The following is a 13,020-nucleotide window of genomic DNA, read 5'->3' as shown; positions in this document are numbered from 1 at the left end:
GGGGAGGGGGGAAATGATTGTTTTATGCATTAATTGTGTATTTAAAGTGCTTTATTTGTAGTGTTTATGTTTAAATTAATTGTTTCTACTACTCCCGATGGCACAATTTTCATGAAAAGTTTGCAAAAGGGGTCAAACTTAAATCTACACAATGTTCCCCAATGCCAAAACTATTCACCATTAATATATGTGCGCTCTATATATTTTCATCACCACTCATATTATAACCAATATAATAAATAAATATTTAATTAGTGAATGTGGCCTCAGGTACACCTCCTCCACCTTTGATAAAAAAAACTTATATCTGGTGGGAATATCGGAGTATCAATATCTTCATTGGCCTACATTCTCCTCATATCACTCAGATTTGTTTTCTTTTTATCAATTTTTTTAAATTTTTTAACATTAATATGCTTTTTTAGAAGTTTTGTAAAGATATTAATTAAGTCTTCTGATGAATTTCATACTTAAATTAAATTCATCGTATTCTCATGCTCCTGGGATTAATTGATCCAACATGTTTCGCAAAGGTTGCTTTTTCAAGGATCCCCCAGAGCCGCTGTGTCATCCACCTTACTCCAACTTAATGACAAGGTTAATGCGCGGCACCTGGATGCGACGTCAGCGGGAGAGCCAACAGGGTCGCAAAGAGCTCGTTGTTGACCACCGCGAACAACAACGTCAACTAGAGGTATGGGGAAGGGAAGGGAGGGTGCGCTCTTGGAGGGGCCCAGGGCGGACCGTCCCTCTCGCCTCTACCCCCTTACTACGCCAATGCACTGCTCTCGCCAATGGTATCGTCTCCGTAGCCTTCTTTAGATATTGAACAGCCTGCACTCCTCCTTCGTCAAGAGCTCAATACCAGCATGTTGTCTCTGTTTGGAATCCATTATCCACCTGCAATGAAGAAAAAGATTCTGAAACAAAGTATAGAGGAAGAGTTACTCTCCCAACATGTGCGATTTGAACGACCTACATCCTAGTAACATCTTCGGGGTAGCCCACAATGCCCTAAATCAGTTCCCCTGTTGCACCTGCTGCCTTTATTTGCTATTTCTATAGATCCACCTTAAGGGGGTGGGACCACCCCAGGATGAGGTCAGCAGGTGGGTGGGTGAAGGGCACTGCGCATGCTCTGCTGCTTTCTTCTCCCCCCCACCCCCTTATAGAGACTGCAGGGCTGCAGAGAGCCAAAAAAAAGTCTGGAAGAAAACCTGGGCATTTCTGTCTCTGGAGCTGGAAATCCCTGCAAGCCCCAGTTCCAGATCTTCTGGGGTGAGGAAGGAATTTAAAGAGTTCAGACAGGAGCCAAGCCTCCTCCTCTTATTGATCTTTTAGGAAGAGGAAAAATCTCTGGCCTGAATCTGTCTCAGTAGCTGCAGAATTCAGAGGGGAAAGAGAAGGGAAATGTCTGATCAGGTAAGAAATTCTTCTCTCTCTTCTTCTACTAAAAGCCTATCTTTTCAAGGCTGATTTTAACTCCTAACCCCCACTCGCTTGTAAAGCACCCATGCCTGAGAAACCCCCTTACCCCACTCCCCCCATTACTTATCCTGTTTGATTAGATTGTAAGCTCTACCGAGCAGGGACTTTCGCTCGAATGTTTTAGTCTGCAGTGCCGTGTACAGGCAATTCCTGAGTTACAGATGCCCGACTTAAGAACGACTCATGCTTAAGAACGCAGTTGCGGCTGCATTTGATTTCACTGAGCCGTATTTCCAGTGGCATAGACTCCTACACTTCTCCTGCAGCAGATTCAGGAATGATGCATGGCCACATTAAGAACAGTGTGTGGTTGTGCGTTCTGTACCTTAGAGGGAACACCGGTAGGGACAGTTGGCCCTTTTGTCACCTGGGAGCAGAGGTAAGCAGCAAGAATCTTAAAATCTACAAGTTCTGAGTTGCATACAAATCCGACTTCAGAACAGCTTTAAAAACGTAACTCGTTCTTAACCCGGGGACTGCCTGTATAGGAATAATCAAGCCATTGTGACATCACTGCTGAGGTTGGCTCTTAGGCACTGGTGGAATGAAGTTATTAGGATTTTATATACCGCTTATCAAGGTTATCTAAGCGGTTTTTACAATCAGGTACTCAAGCATTTTCCCTCTGTCCCGATGGGCTCACAATCTATCTAACGTACCTGGGGCTATGGAGGATTAAGTGACTTGCCCAGGGTCACAAGGAGCAGCGCGGGGTTTGAACCCACAACCCCAGGGTGCTGAGGCTGTAGATCCAACCACTGCGCCACACATTATGACATCACAATCTCTGCTCTGGAATGTTGCTACTCTTTGGGTTTCTGTCTGGTACTTGTGACCTGGGTTAGCCGCTGTTAGAAACAGGATACTGGGCTCGATGGACCTTCGGTCTGTCCCAGTATGGAAACTCTTAAGTTCTTATGTGAGTCAAGTACAGGCAGTCCCTAAGTTACAGACACCTGACTTAAGTACGACGCATATTTAATGCAGTCGCTGCTTCATTTGATTCCACTGAGCCGTATTTCCAGCGGCATCGACTCTACACTTCTCCTGCAGCAGATTCAGGAAAGATGCATGGCCCTATTAAGCGTGTGGTTGTGCATGCTGTACCTTAGAGAGAACACTGGTAAGGACAATTGGCCCTTTTGTCAGCTAAAAGAATCTTAAAATCTACACGTTCTGACTTCAGAACAGCTTTAAAAGCGTAACTCGTTCTTAACCCGGGGACTGCCTGTACATCTAGCAGCACTATGGAGATATGGAGCAGTGGTAGTGCACGCTGAAAGTAAAACTTGAACTATTGTGTGTAATTTTGGAACCGCACTTTCAAAAAGGATGGAGTCAGACCGGAGGAAGGCTGCTAAAATGGTCAGTGGTCCATGTCATAAGGCATATGGGGACAGATTTAAAGATCTCAATATGGGTTCATAGACAACCCCGCGAAAGACAAAGGCGCGCGCCGACAACTGAGCGCAAGACGGAGGCGCGCGCCGAAGAAAATTACAGTTTTTAGGGGCTCCGACGGGGGGTTTTGTTGGGGAGCCCCCCCCAGTTTACTTAATAGAGATCGCGCCGGCGTTGGGAGGAGTTTGGGGGGTTGTAACCGTCTACATTTTACACTTTTCCCCTAAAAACAGGGAAAAAGTGAAGTTTTCAGTAAAATGGGGGGGGTTACAACCCCCAACTCCCCCACAACACGGCGCAATCTCTATTAAGTAAAGTGGGGGCATGCCCCCCCCGTCGGAGCCGTAAAAACAGTAATTTTCTGCGGCGCGCACCTCCGCGCTGCGCTCAATTGTCTGGGCGCGCCTTTGTCCCGGCGCACTTTTGACCTGACACCCTCAATATGTATACTAGAGCTATGATAAGAGACATTTAAATACCTACATGGCATAAATGCGCATGAGTCGAGTCTCTTTCATTTGAAAGGAAGCTCTGGAATGAGAGGGCAAAGGATGATGTTAAGAGGTGATAGGCTCAGGAGTAATCTAAGGAAATACTTTTTTACAGAAAGGGTGGTAGATGCGCGGAACAGTGTTGTGGTAGAGACCGAGACTGTCTTATTTCAAGAAAGCGTGGGATAGGCACATGGGATCTCTTGGAGAGAGAAAGAGATAATGGTTACTGCGGATGGGCAGACTGGACGGGCCATTTGGCCTTTATCTGCCATCATGTTTCTATGTTTCTGTAACTATAAAGCTCTATGACATCACAATGCAAGTGTTAAGAGCCTTAGCTTATAACAATAATGCTCTATGACCTCACAATGGAGGTGTAAGGAGCCATTAGTCTATAGGGGGAGGAGGAGATACTGGATGGCCTTAATCTGCCATTTGGCCTTAATCTGCCATCGTTTTTCTGTTTCTATAACCAAAAAGCTCTATGACCTCACAATAGATAGGGAGGAGAAAGTGGATGGGCAGACTGGATGGGCATTTGACTGTTATCTGCTGTCCTGATTCTATGTTTTCTCTTTGCAGCTTTTTCAGACATCCTTTTTCTTGTTTGTCTGCGGAGAAGTGGCCTAATGGTTCTTAGTAGAAAACTTTAACCTGGTTATGTGTGTGGAGAGGGGGGGATTGCAGTTTCCTGTCTGAAGAATTTATAGTTCCCCCGGGGAACTTAGCCCAGGCATTTATGAGAATAGAAGGAGAGCTGCCTCTTATTATACCCATGTCTTTCCCTTACTAGGGAAGACCTAAATCTATTTCCTATCTCGGGGGGGGGGGGGAGGGGGGGAAGACATGTTATAGTAAAACTTAGCAAGTAAAATAAATAATTACTAGATTGTTGGTTCAACATTGCCTTGAGGATTAATGTGATTGTTGTGGCAGACTGGATGGACCATGCAAGTTTTTATCTGCTGTCATTTAATATGTTGTTGGTATATAAATTTTTATTACACAACCGTGATAATGAAACTATGGCTGAAGGCGTTCTGCTGCTGTTCCAGGCATCGGTCACGTTCAAGGACGTCGCTGGTTATTTCTCGGAAGCGGAGTGGGACGTTGTTGGAGAATGGCAGAAAGAGCTGTACAAGAAGGTCGTCGAGGAGCTTCGCGACAACCTCATTTCACGAGGTAAATACACCTTCTCTGTCATCTACGACACAGATACGGCACATTTTGGAACGAGTGCTGTTATTTAATCTGAGCTAAAAAAAAAATCCAGGTAGCAGGTACCGTGGGCACCTGAAATTGAGCAACAAAAAATTTTAAATAATTACATATGTAATAATCTTAAATAATTACATATGTAATAATTACATAATATGTAATATTTAATAATTAAATAATTACATATGTAATAATTACATATGTAATAATTAAATAATTACATATGTAATAATTACATATTTAATAATCTTAAATAATTACATATGTAATATTTTAAAAAAATGTTTTTATACTCTATATAGTTTTTCCCCAAGAGGGAAAAATACCTCAGACTCCTTTCAAAACATTTCAAGCAGCCAAAGCTGATCAATTGAATGGGACATCCTTTTAATCATCAAATCTTAAAAAAAAAAAAACCCTTTTCATGTTTAAATATCAAAATTCAATGTAAATTCAAAACATAAAGACCTGGCTTCTGATGCAAAAGATGCTGCCCTGTGCTGTGAGGTGAAATGTTTACCTTTAAAGTAGAGGCTTCATTCAACACCAGCTACCATCTGTCTCTCTCTTCCAATGCAACAAAAAGTGGGCACAGACGAACAGACGGAGGATTTCTCTTTCAGATTTCTTGCTAAGAACTACAAATTCTGCGTAAGGGTTTGACATGTCAGATGCACTCTAGGGTCAAGTTTCAAGTTTATTAATATTTTGATCTACCGGCCATCACAAGTAAAAAAGTTAAAAAAAAAAATTTAAAATATTAAAATTATGTATTACAAAAAAAAAACTAAAAATAGGGGGGATTACGATTGAAACAGAGACTTGATTACAGTGGGTAGGAACAGGAGGAAAGAAAGGGGAAGGGAAAGTTTTAAAAAAAAATATTGTATAAATAAAAATAAAAGGAAGGGAAGGATAAAACAAGAGGAAAGAATGGGGTTTCGCTTCCTGAAAGCGTTTTTACTTTCCCATTTTCGTTTGGGAACTCAGTTGGAATTTTGATACGCGTCTTTAAAGAGGAATGTCTTTTTTTTTTTTTTAATCTTTATTGATTTTTAAACGAAAAACAGTGCCAAACAAATAAAACAACAGTATGTATTACATGCATTGCACTATTATCTATACAGGTAACTTATGTATCATTCAATATTTTCAAATTTCCTCCATGTAATAGTAATATAATGTGAAAAAATATATAATGTCTTAAGGTGTGCTTTAAACTTGCGTAGGGAATTTTCAGAGCGAAGGTTCAATGGTAACCAGGTATCGCAGAGAGGTTTGGCGCTTGTAAAATGTTCACCTAGAAAGTTCTAGAATAGAAATGACTGAACCAGAAAACTTCCAACGATTAATATAAAGTAGCAGGCCCAGCTCTCCTTTCCAGGCTTTGTCAGGTGTATCTACAAACCTTCATGCGGTGGCATAGTAAAGGCGGGAGCGCACCCCTTCAGGCGCCATCTTCGCGGGGGGCACAGGCACCTCTGTGCGAACAGCCGGTGCGAATAGCATCTTCTGCTTGTTGCTCGTGCTGGCATTGGCTCCCTTCTGACCAGGTCGTGACATCAGAAGGGAGTCAAGGCCGGCGTGAGCAGCAGGTGGAAGATGCTGCTTGCGCTGGCGGATATTTCAAGAGGTACGTGGGGGCGTCCAAGTGGGGGAGGGCACAGCTCCCTTCTGACATCACGTCCTGGTCAGAAGGGAGCCAAGGCCGGCGTGAGCAGCAGGTGGAAGATGCTGCTTGCGCTGGAGGACATTTCAAGAGGTACGTGGGGGGCGTCCAAGTGGGGGGGGGGGGGGGCACAGCACAATGATGCCTGGTGCCACCTCCCCGAGCGCCAATCTTCCCTGCTGCGCCACTGTCTTCATGAACATGCGCACAAACTGCTACTTCAGATTAGGAAACGGATGGAACTTCCCCAGGAGTTCTACATGTAAGTTAAATGTTATTTTCCTACTTCTTCAATAGGTTATTCAATTGTTAATCCTGACGTTATTGTCAGGATTAAAAAGGAAGATGAGAAATATTTCACGCAACACTTTGAGTGGGACGGAAAAGAAAACCCGCACGACCCCATGAAGAGTAAGTAAATGTTTAGGATTTAAAGAGCTCTGTTTTGGTTTTTTTTTTCAGATCATGGGAGATGGGTCCTGGACATCAAACAGTTGGAGACTTAAAATGTCTTTCCTAACTTACCCCTTCTTCTACGAAATCATGCTAGCGGTTTTTAGCGCAGAGAGCCGCGCTGCTCCCAATGCTCATTGAGTTCGTGTGAGCATCGGGGGCCATTCAGCGCGGCTCTTTGCGTTAAAAACCGCTAACGCGGTTTTGTTTACGAGGGGGTTAATATATCCTTCTAAACGTGTTTCCTCATCACAGGCCTTCCGATTGTAACGTCTGTGTTCCCAGTGTGTATTAAAGAAGAGGACGATCTCCCCTCTACAGACCATTCTGAATCGGAGACATCTGAACAGATTCACCCTCCTGTAACGAGTAAGTATAGAATTCCTCCTGCACGTCATTAGTAAGGTTAGGTTGCACCATTTAGGAATTCAGCGCTGGTGGGGGAGAAAGCTGTCATATCCCCTCTGCAAATTTCCCGCGAACTACCCACCCCTCTGGTAACTTCTTCTCTATGTCACAAAATATAACCTGAAACCTCATCATGTAACCTGAAACCAGCTACCTTCCAATATAATGTAATTTCCTGGAAATGTCCAGTTATCTTCCAATGTAATCCGCTTAGAACCGCAAGGTACAGGCGGAATAGAAGTCACTAATGTAATGTAATGTAATGATTTGTTTGAAATATATTTTATTAGAAGTTTTCACAAACAGTAAACAAGTCGAGCAACCATTCCACGTAATCAAAACATACAGCAAAACATCTCCAAACAGACTGTTACCATAAAAACAGCAATGAAAACCAGAACACTTGCAAAACAAAACTCACCCCCCTTCCTCCCACCCCAAACAACCATCCCTCAAATCAAATCACAGGAAACACAAGAAATCATTAAGAAAAAAAAAAAAAGCAAACTGTGGGCGAGTTTCTTTCCGAGCAATACAGGGTTCCCAGATCTTTTTTTATTATTTTATTATTTATTGAATTTTCACATAAATTCACAAGAATAATCTTGTTCCTTGTAACACAGGAAAGAAACAACTTTTTACCAGTTTAACCAAAAATCAAATACAAGAGTATTACTCATCCCTTTCTTAGACCACAATTCTCCTAGGACAAGCAGGATGAGTCAGCCACATATGGGTGTTGTCCCAACACCTCCCAATTTGCGGATAAGCTCTCCAATAGCTCAGAGAAAATTTTTTTTTTTTCTCTGAGCACGTGCAGTGCCCGGGCCCCACTGGGCATGCCCGAGCCCTACCCATTTCCCCCTGCTTCCCCCTAATCCCCAGGATGTTCCTAGCTGTGGCCGGGTCGGCCATTTGGGGAGGCGGGTGGGTTGTGTGGCTGACTATCCTGCTGTCCACGGAGAACCTACGTTACAGGTAAGTAACTACACTTTCTCCTAGGACAAGCAGGATGAGTCAGCCACATATGGGTGACTCCCTAGCCGAGGGATGTACCGACTGGACCTGCGCCTTAGCGCTTTGTGCATCCCTCGCCTGGCTGTGGAGGCCAAGCCGGGCAGGGTAATCAGGCAAAGCAGGTAAAGTTGTGGAAACAAGGTTTTAGATAAAGTGCTGTGTTAACTGAGCAATAATACTCACAGAACAATGAACTGGTCAATGACAATCAATGAACAGTGAGAAACCAACTGGTCAACAGTGACCATTCGTACTTGCATGTGAGAATGGCCCTTATCACCCCCTTCCTTTTTGAATGCGGCATAGCAAAGAAGTTATGGGAGGTAAAATAATTGTAGTTGAAGGCGTCAGCTTACATCGGTTCTAACTCCGCTTCTCACTAGCGGTTCTCACACCGCATATGTCCTCGATCCAGCTCTCTGGTCACCCAATCAAAAAATTCAATCAGGTTCGTTTGGCACGATTTACCTTTTGTAAAGCCATGTTGCCTCGGATCCTGTAACCCATTAGATTCAAGGAAATACACTATCCTTTCTTTCAGCAACACTTCCATTATTTTTCCAACAACTGAAGTGAGGCTCACCGGCCTGTAGTTTCCTGCTTCATCCCTGTGACCACTTTTATGAATAGGGACCACATCCGCTCTCCTCCAATCCCCAGGAATCACTCCCGTCTCCAGAGATTTGTTGAACAAGTCTTTAATAGGACTCGCCAGAACCTCTCTGAGCTCCCTTAGTATCCTGGGATGGATCCCGTCTGGTCCCATCGCTTTGTCCACCTTCAGTTTTTCAAGTTGCTCATAAACACCCTCCTCCGTGAACGGCGCAGAATCTACTCCATTTTCTCGTGTAACTTTGCCAGACAATCTCGGTCCTTCTCCAGGATTTTCTTCTGTGAACACAGAACAGAAGTATTTGTTTAGCACATTTGCTTTCTCCTCATCACTCTCCACATATTTGTTCCCAGCATCTTTTAGCCTAGCAATTCCATTTTTTATCTTCCTCCTTTCACTAATATATCTGAAAAAATTTTTATCTCCCTTTTTTACATTTTTAGCCATTTGTTCTTCCGCCTGTGCCTTCGCCAAACGTATCTCTCTCTTGGCTTCTTTCAGTTTCACCCTGTAGTCCTTTCTGCTCTCCTCTTCTTGGGTTTTTTTATATTTCATGAAGTATCTACAACAGAGCTGTTTGTAGCTCTTGAGAAAGGAGTTGCTCACCACAGTATGAAAATATCAGGGTATTGCTGGAATAAATTTCTGATGATGATCAGTGCAGCAGCACCCCCTTTTTTGGCTCTGTATTGGTGGAGATACCTATGAAAACAGCATCATATTGATAACGTACAGGCTCTCTGGTAACTTCCTTTTTGGACCAAAGGTCCCAGAGTGTATTGCGAAGATCCGATTATATCTGAGCCTAAACTACTTAACCCTTTAATTGGCAAATTGTGAAATGGCTGCTTTACGTAACTTGATGTTGAATGAGAGCAACGGCGTCAAGTAACAGGTATTTGGAGATGCAGATCTAAACACATATTGCTTCTTCTACTACTACTTATCACTTATATAGCACTGAAAGGCGTACATTTTGACATTTATAGATGGTCCCTGCTCGGAAGAGCTTACAATCTAACTTGGACAGATGCAGAACCCAAAGTGAGTGGAGTTAGGCGTCGAAAGCACTCTCAAAAGAGGCGGGCTTTTAACTGGGCCTTGAACACTGCCAGAGACCAGGAAGTGACATCAAAAGGTAGCCGAGGCTGGCACGAGCAGCAAATGGAACATGCTGCTCGTGCCGGCAAACATTTAAAAAGGTATGCAGGGGGCCAGAGAGGAGGAAAGGCGCCGACGCCAGTGCCCTCCGTGAAGATGGTGCCCGGGGTGATCCACCCCTCTGCCCTTCTTACTACGCCATTGGCACCCTGTCCCCTCGATAGGAAGCTGTAACAGAGGGAAAGCTTCCGGGACCGCCGAAGACAGCGTGTTTACTTTATTCACGCTGCCCGCAGCCCGAAGAGTGCAAGACTGAAGCACTGGAAACAAAAGTGCCTGGTTCCTGATGGGGGAGATGATGATCTGTGCGGACTCTGCAGGCCACCACAGAGGTCTCAGAGGGCCGCCATTGACTCACGGGCCTTGCAATGAAGACTGCTGACCTAGAGGGTGCCCGCAGGTGAATTTTATTCTCACTTCTTACCTAAACTTTGGAACCAAATCCCCACCATTTACCAGATCATTAGCTTCAGGAAGGCTGTGAAAACTTATCTTTTACATGAAAATATCTGCAGCTGTAGACTCTGACGTATAAATTGAAAACTGTAAATGTCCCTAAATTTGTAATACCGAAGGCTAATTCTAACCTGCTTGGAAAAAGAGATGACTGAAGGGGGATATGATAGAGGTCTACAAAATGTGGAATGGTGTAGAACAGGCAAACATGATTCAATTGTTCTTTTGCAAGGTACTAAGATTAGGGGATACTCAATGAAGTTGCATGGTAATACTTTTAAAACAAATGGGAGCTTCTAGAAAACTTTCCACACAGCGTTGCTATCATTTCAAGTGGACTCGCTTCACAATCTGGTGTGCAATCTTCCTTTGCTCGACCTGATATCTTGTCCTCTCCCATTAGTTCTGGACTTTCTTCTACACCTTTCCAACTCTGGTCTCAAAACCACTTCAATCAGAGTCTATCCCAGTGCTCTTAGTGTTTTTCATACACCACTAGATAAAAAGCCACTGTCTGTACATCCTTTGGTATCCAGATTCATGAAACAAGCAACCTCTCAAGCCTCCTCTGGTGGTTTGGGACCTTAATAATGTGGTGTCAGGTCAAAACCGCGGAAGACAAAGGCGTGCGCGGACAACTGAGCGCAGCGCGGAGGTGCGCGCCAAAGGAAATAATTGTTTTTAGGGGCTCCGACGGGGGTGTGTGTGTGGGGAACCCCCCCACACTTTACTTTATACAGATCGCGCCGCGTTGTGGGGGCGTTGTGGGGGGTTTGGGGGGTTGTAACCCCCACATTTTACTGAAAACTTCACTTTTTCCCTAAAAACAGGGAAAAAATTAAGTTTACAGTATAATGAGGGGGGTTACAAACCACCCACAACGCCGCCGCGATCTGTATTAAGTAAAGTGGGGGGGCTCCCCAACAAAAACCCCTGTCGGAGCCCCTAAAAACTGTCATTTTCTTTGGCGCGCGCCTCCGTCTTGCGCTCAGTTGTCGGCGCGCGCCTTTGTCTTCCGCGGTTTTGTCTATGAACCTAATAATGTACTTTCCACTATGATCCACTCTCAACTTCATCTCAAACATCTCAGTTGGAAAACAGTATTCCTCATATCTCTATCAACCTTGTAATCTCCCTGGGAATGCCCAGACCAATTCTTTTGTAAATCTCCTAGAACTGAAAGGTATTGGCGGGATAGAAAACTCCAGTGTAATGTAAGAGTATGTGTTTTTACTATCTTGATACTGTCCCGGGCTCTTTTGGGAGGACGGGCTAAAAAAAAGCAAGCAAATAAGCATATTGTGTAATATCTTTTTCCTATAACAGGCTCCCACAGTGTCACGCCTGACATTTTAATCCGATTTGAGCGAGAGAGATTCAAGACTGAGCCTAAGGAATCTGAGGAAAGAGGAAATCTGATCCCCACAGGCTCATGTGAGGAACTGCGGGATGCACGTGATGCAACTTGGATAAAGGCTGATAATGAGGTAATATTAACTTTTCCCACAAGAAAGATGTCTACTCTGGACCAGGCATAGTGTGGATGGGGTGTTATAATCACAATCTCTGACATTTAACCTTTGTTGTATATATAATATGTTTGTTCTATTTTTCTTATTTTTAATTTTCTCTTCATTCTGTACTCCTTTTCTGTGCCTTTCATTCCTTCTCTCTTATTCTCTCCTGCCATTATTGCATGTCTCTCTCTTCCCTTCATCTTCTCATCCTTTGTCAGTTTTCATAATCTTCTTTCTATTTCTGACTTCTCTCTATCCATAACGATTACATGTTGCATTCTCTTTCCTTCTGAATTTTTATTGTTTGACTCAATTCCTTTTTAACATATAGCGTAGAGAATGACACGGTGGGAAAAAAACTGTGTTCACCGTGGCTACGGGGACAAGGCCATTCACCGCCCCTTGCAGCCGGAGCGTTAAAGCTGCGTGTGGCTGCCGTAAAGGTCATCTCTGATGCAACCGGAAGTTGCATCAGAGACGACCTTTCCAGCAGCAATATGCAACTTCAACGCTCCAGCTGCTGTAAGAAGGCAGTTTAGAAATCGCCATCCACGAAGTCAAAGGGCAGGGAGGTTTGTTGGCACAGTTGTCGGACCAGGCCTGTTGTCCGGGGGTGGGGGGGCGCGGGTGCATGGCGGAAGCAGCTAAGAGATGTTCTCGCTGCTAGGGGGGGGTGAAAGCGCCACAAAGGTAAGGGGCAGGGAGGGAGAAAGGGAGGAAAGGTGGGGTGGAGAGGAACAGACGCTGCTTTTATAGATAGGCTCCTGCTTTTATAGATAGGCTCCTGATTCCTTACAGTTCATCCAGAGTTCTCAGATCAGCCTCTCAATCGACCCTTAATGTTCCTTCACTGAAAATTATTGGAACTCGCCGTGCTTCAATTTTCTCTGTCACTGCCCCAATGTTATGGAATTCTCTCCCTTTGTATTTAAGATTAGAACAAGATTTGCAAACTTTTAAAAAGAACTTAAAGTGTCTTCTTTTTAAAGAAGCATTTAACTGATACTTCTCTTTTTTAATTATTTCAGTTAATTCCTGAGCAATAACATCAGTTAACTTCTTTTCCCTTTAAACATATACCTTTATACTTTTATAATGACATTTTATGCCTTTTTATTTTCCTTA

The 13,020-nt window shown here is 43.7% G+C and overlaps 1 protein-coding gene across 2 annotated transcripts in view; it reads left to right on the top strand.

Moving 5' to 3' along the window:
• Positions 1 to 1,169: 1,169 nt before the first annotated feature.
• LOC117368295 (tigger transposable element-derived protein 1-like) overlaps positions 1,170 to 13,020 on the top strand; it is a 50,093-nt gene continuing 38,242 nt past the window's right edge. For both annotated transcript variants that reach the window (XM_033961812.1, XM_033961811.1), the window contains exons 1-5: positions 1,170 to 1,422; positions 4,439 to 4,565; positions 6,568 to 6,681; positions 6,979 to 7,092; positions 11,705 to 11,865. In XM_033961812.1, the coding sequence (XP_033817703.1) occupies positions 1,411 to 1,422; positions 4,439 to 4,565; positions 6,568 to 6,681; positions 6,979 to 7,092; positions 11,705 to 11,865 (528 nt within the window). In that variant the 5' untranslated portion in view covers positions 1,170 to 1,410. The remainder of the gene's footprint in view (positions 1,423 to 4,438; positions 4,566 to 6,567; positions 6,682 to 6,978; positions 7,093 to 11,704; positions 11,866 to 13,020) is intronic.

Source organism: Geotrypetes seraphini, chromosome 10 (genome assembly GCF_902459505.1).
Source record: "Geotrypetes seraphini chromosome 10, aGeoSer1.1, whole genome shotgun sequence".
Classification (NCBI taxonomy): Eukaryota; Metazoa; Chordata; class Amphibia; order Gymnophiona; family Dermophiidae; genus Geotrypetes; species Geotrypetes seraphini.
The sequence above is the reverse complement of the archived record's forward strand: the minus strand, read 5'-3'. Positions and strand labels throughout refer to the sequence as shown.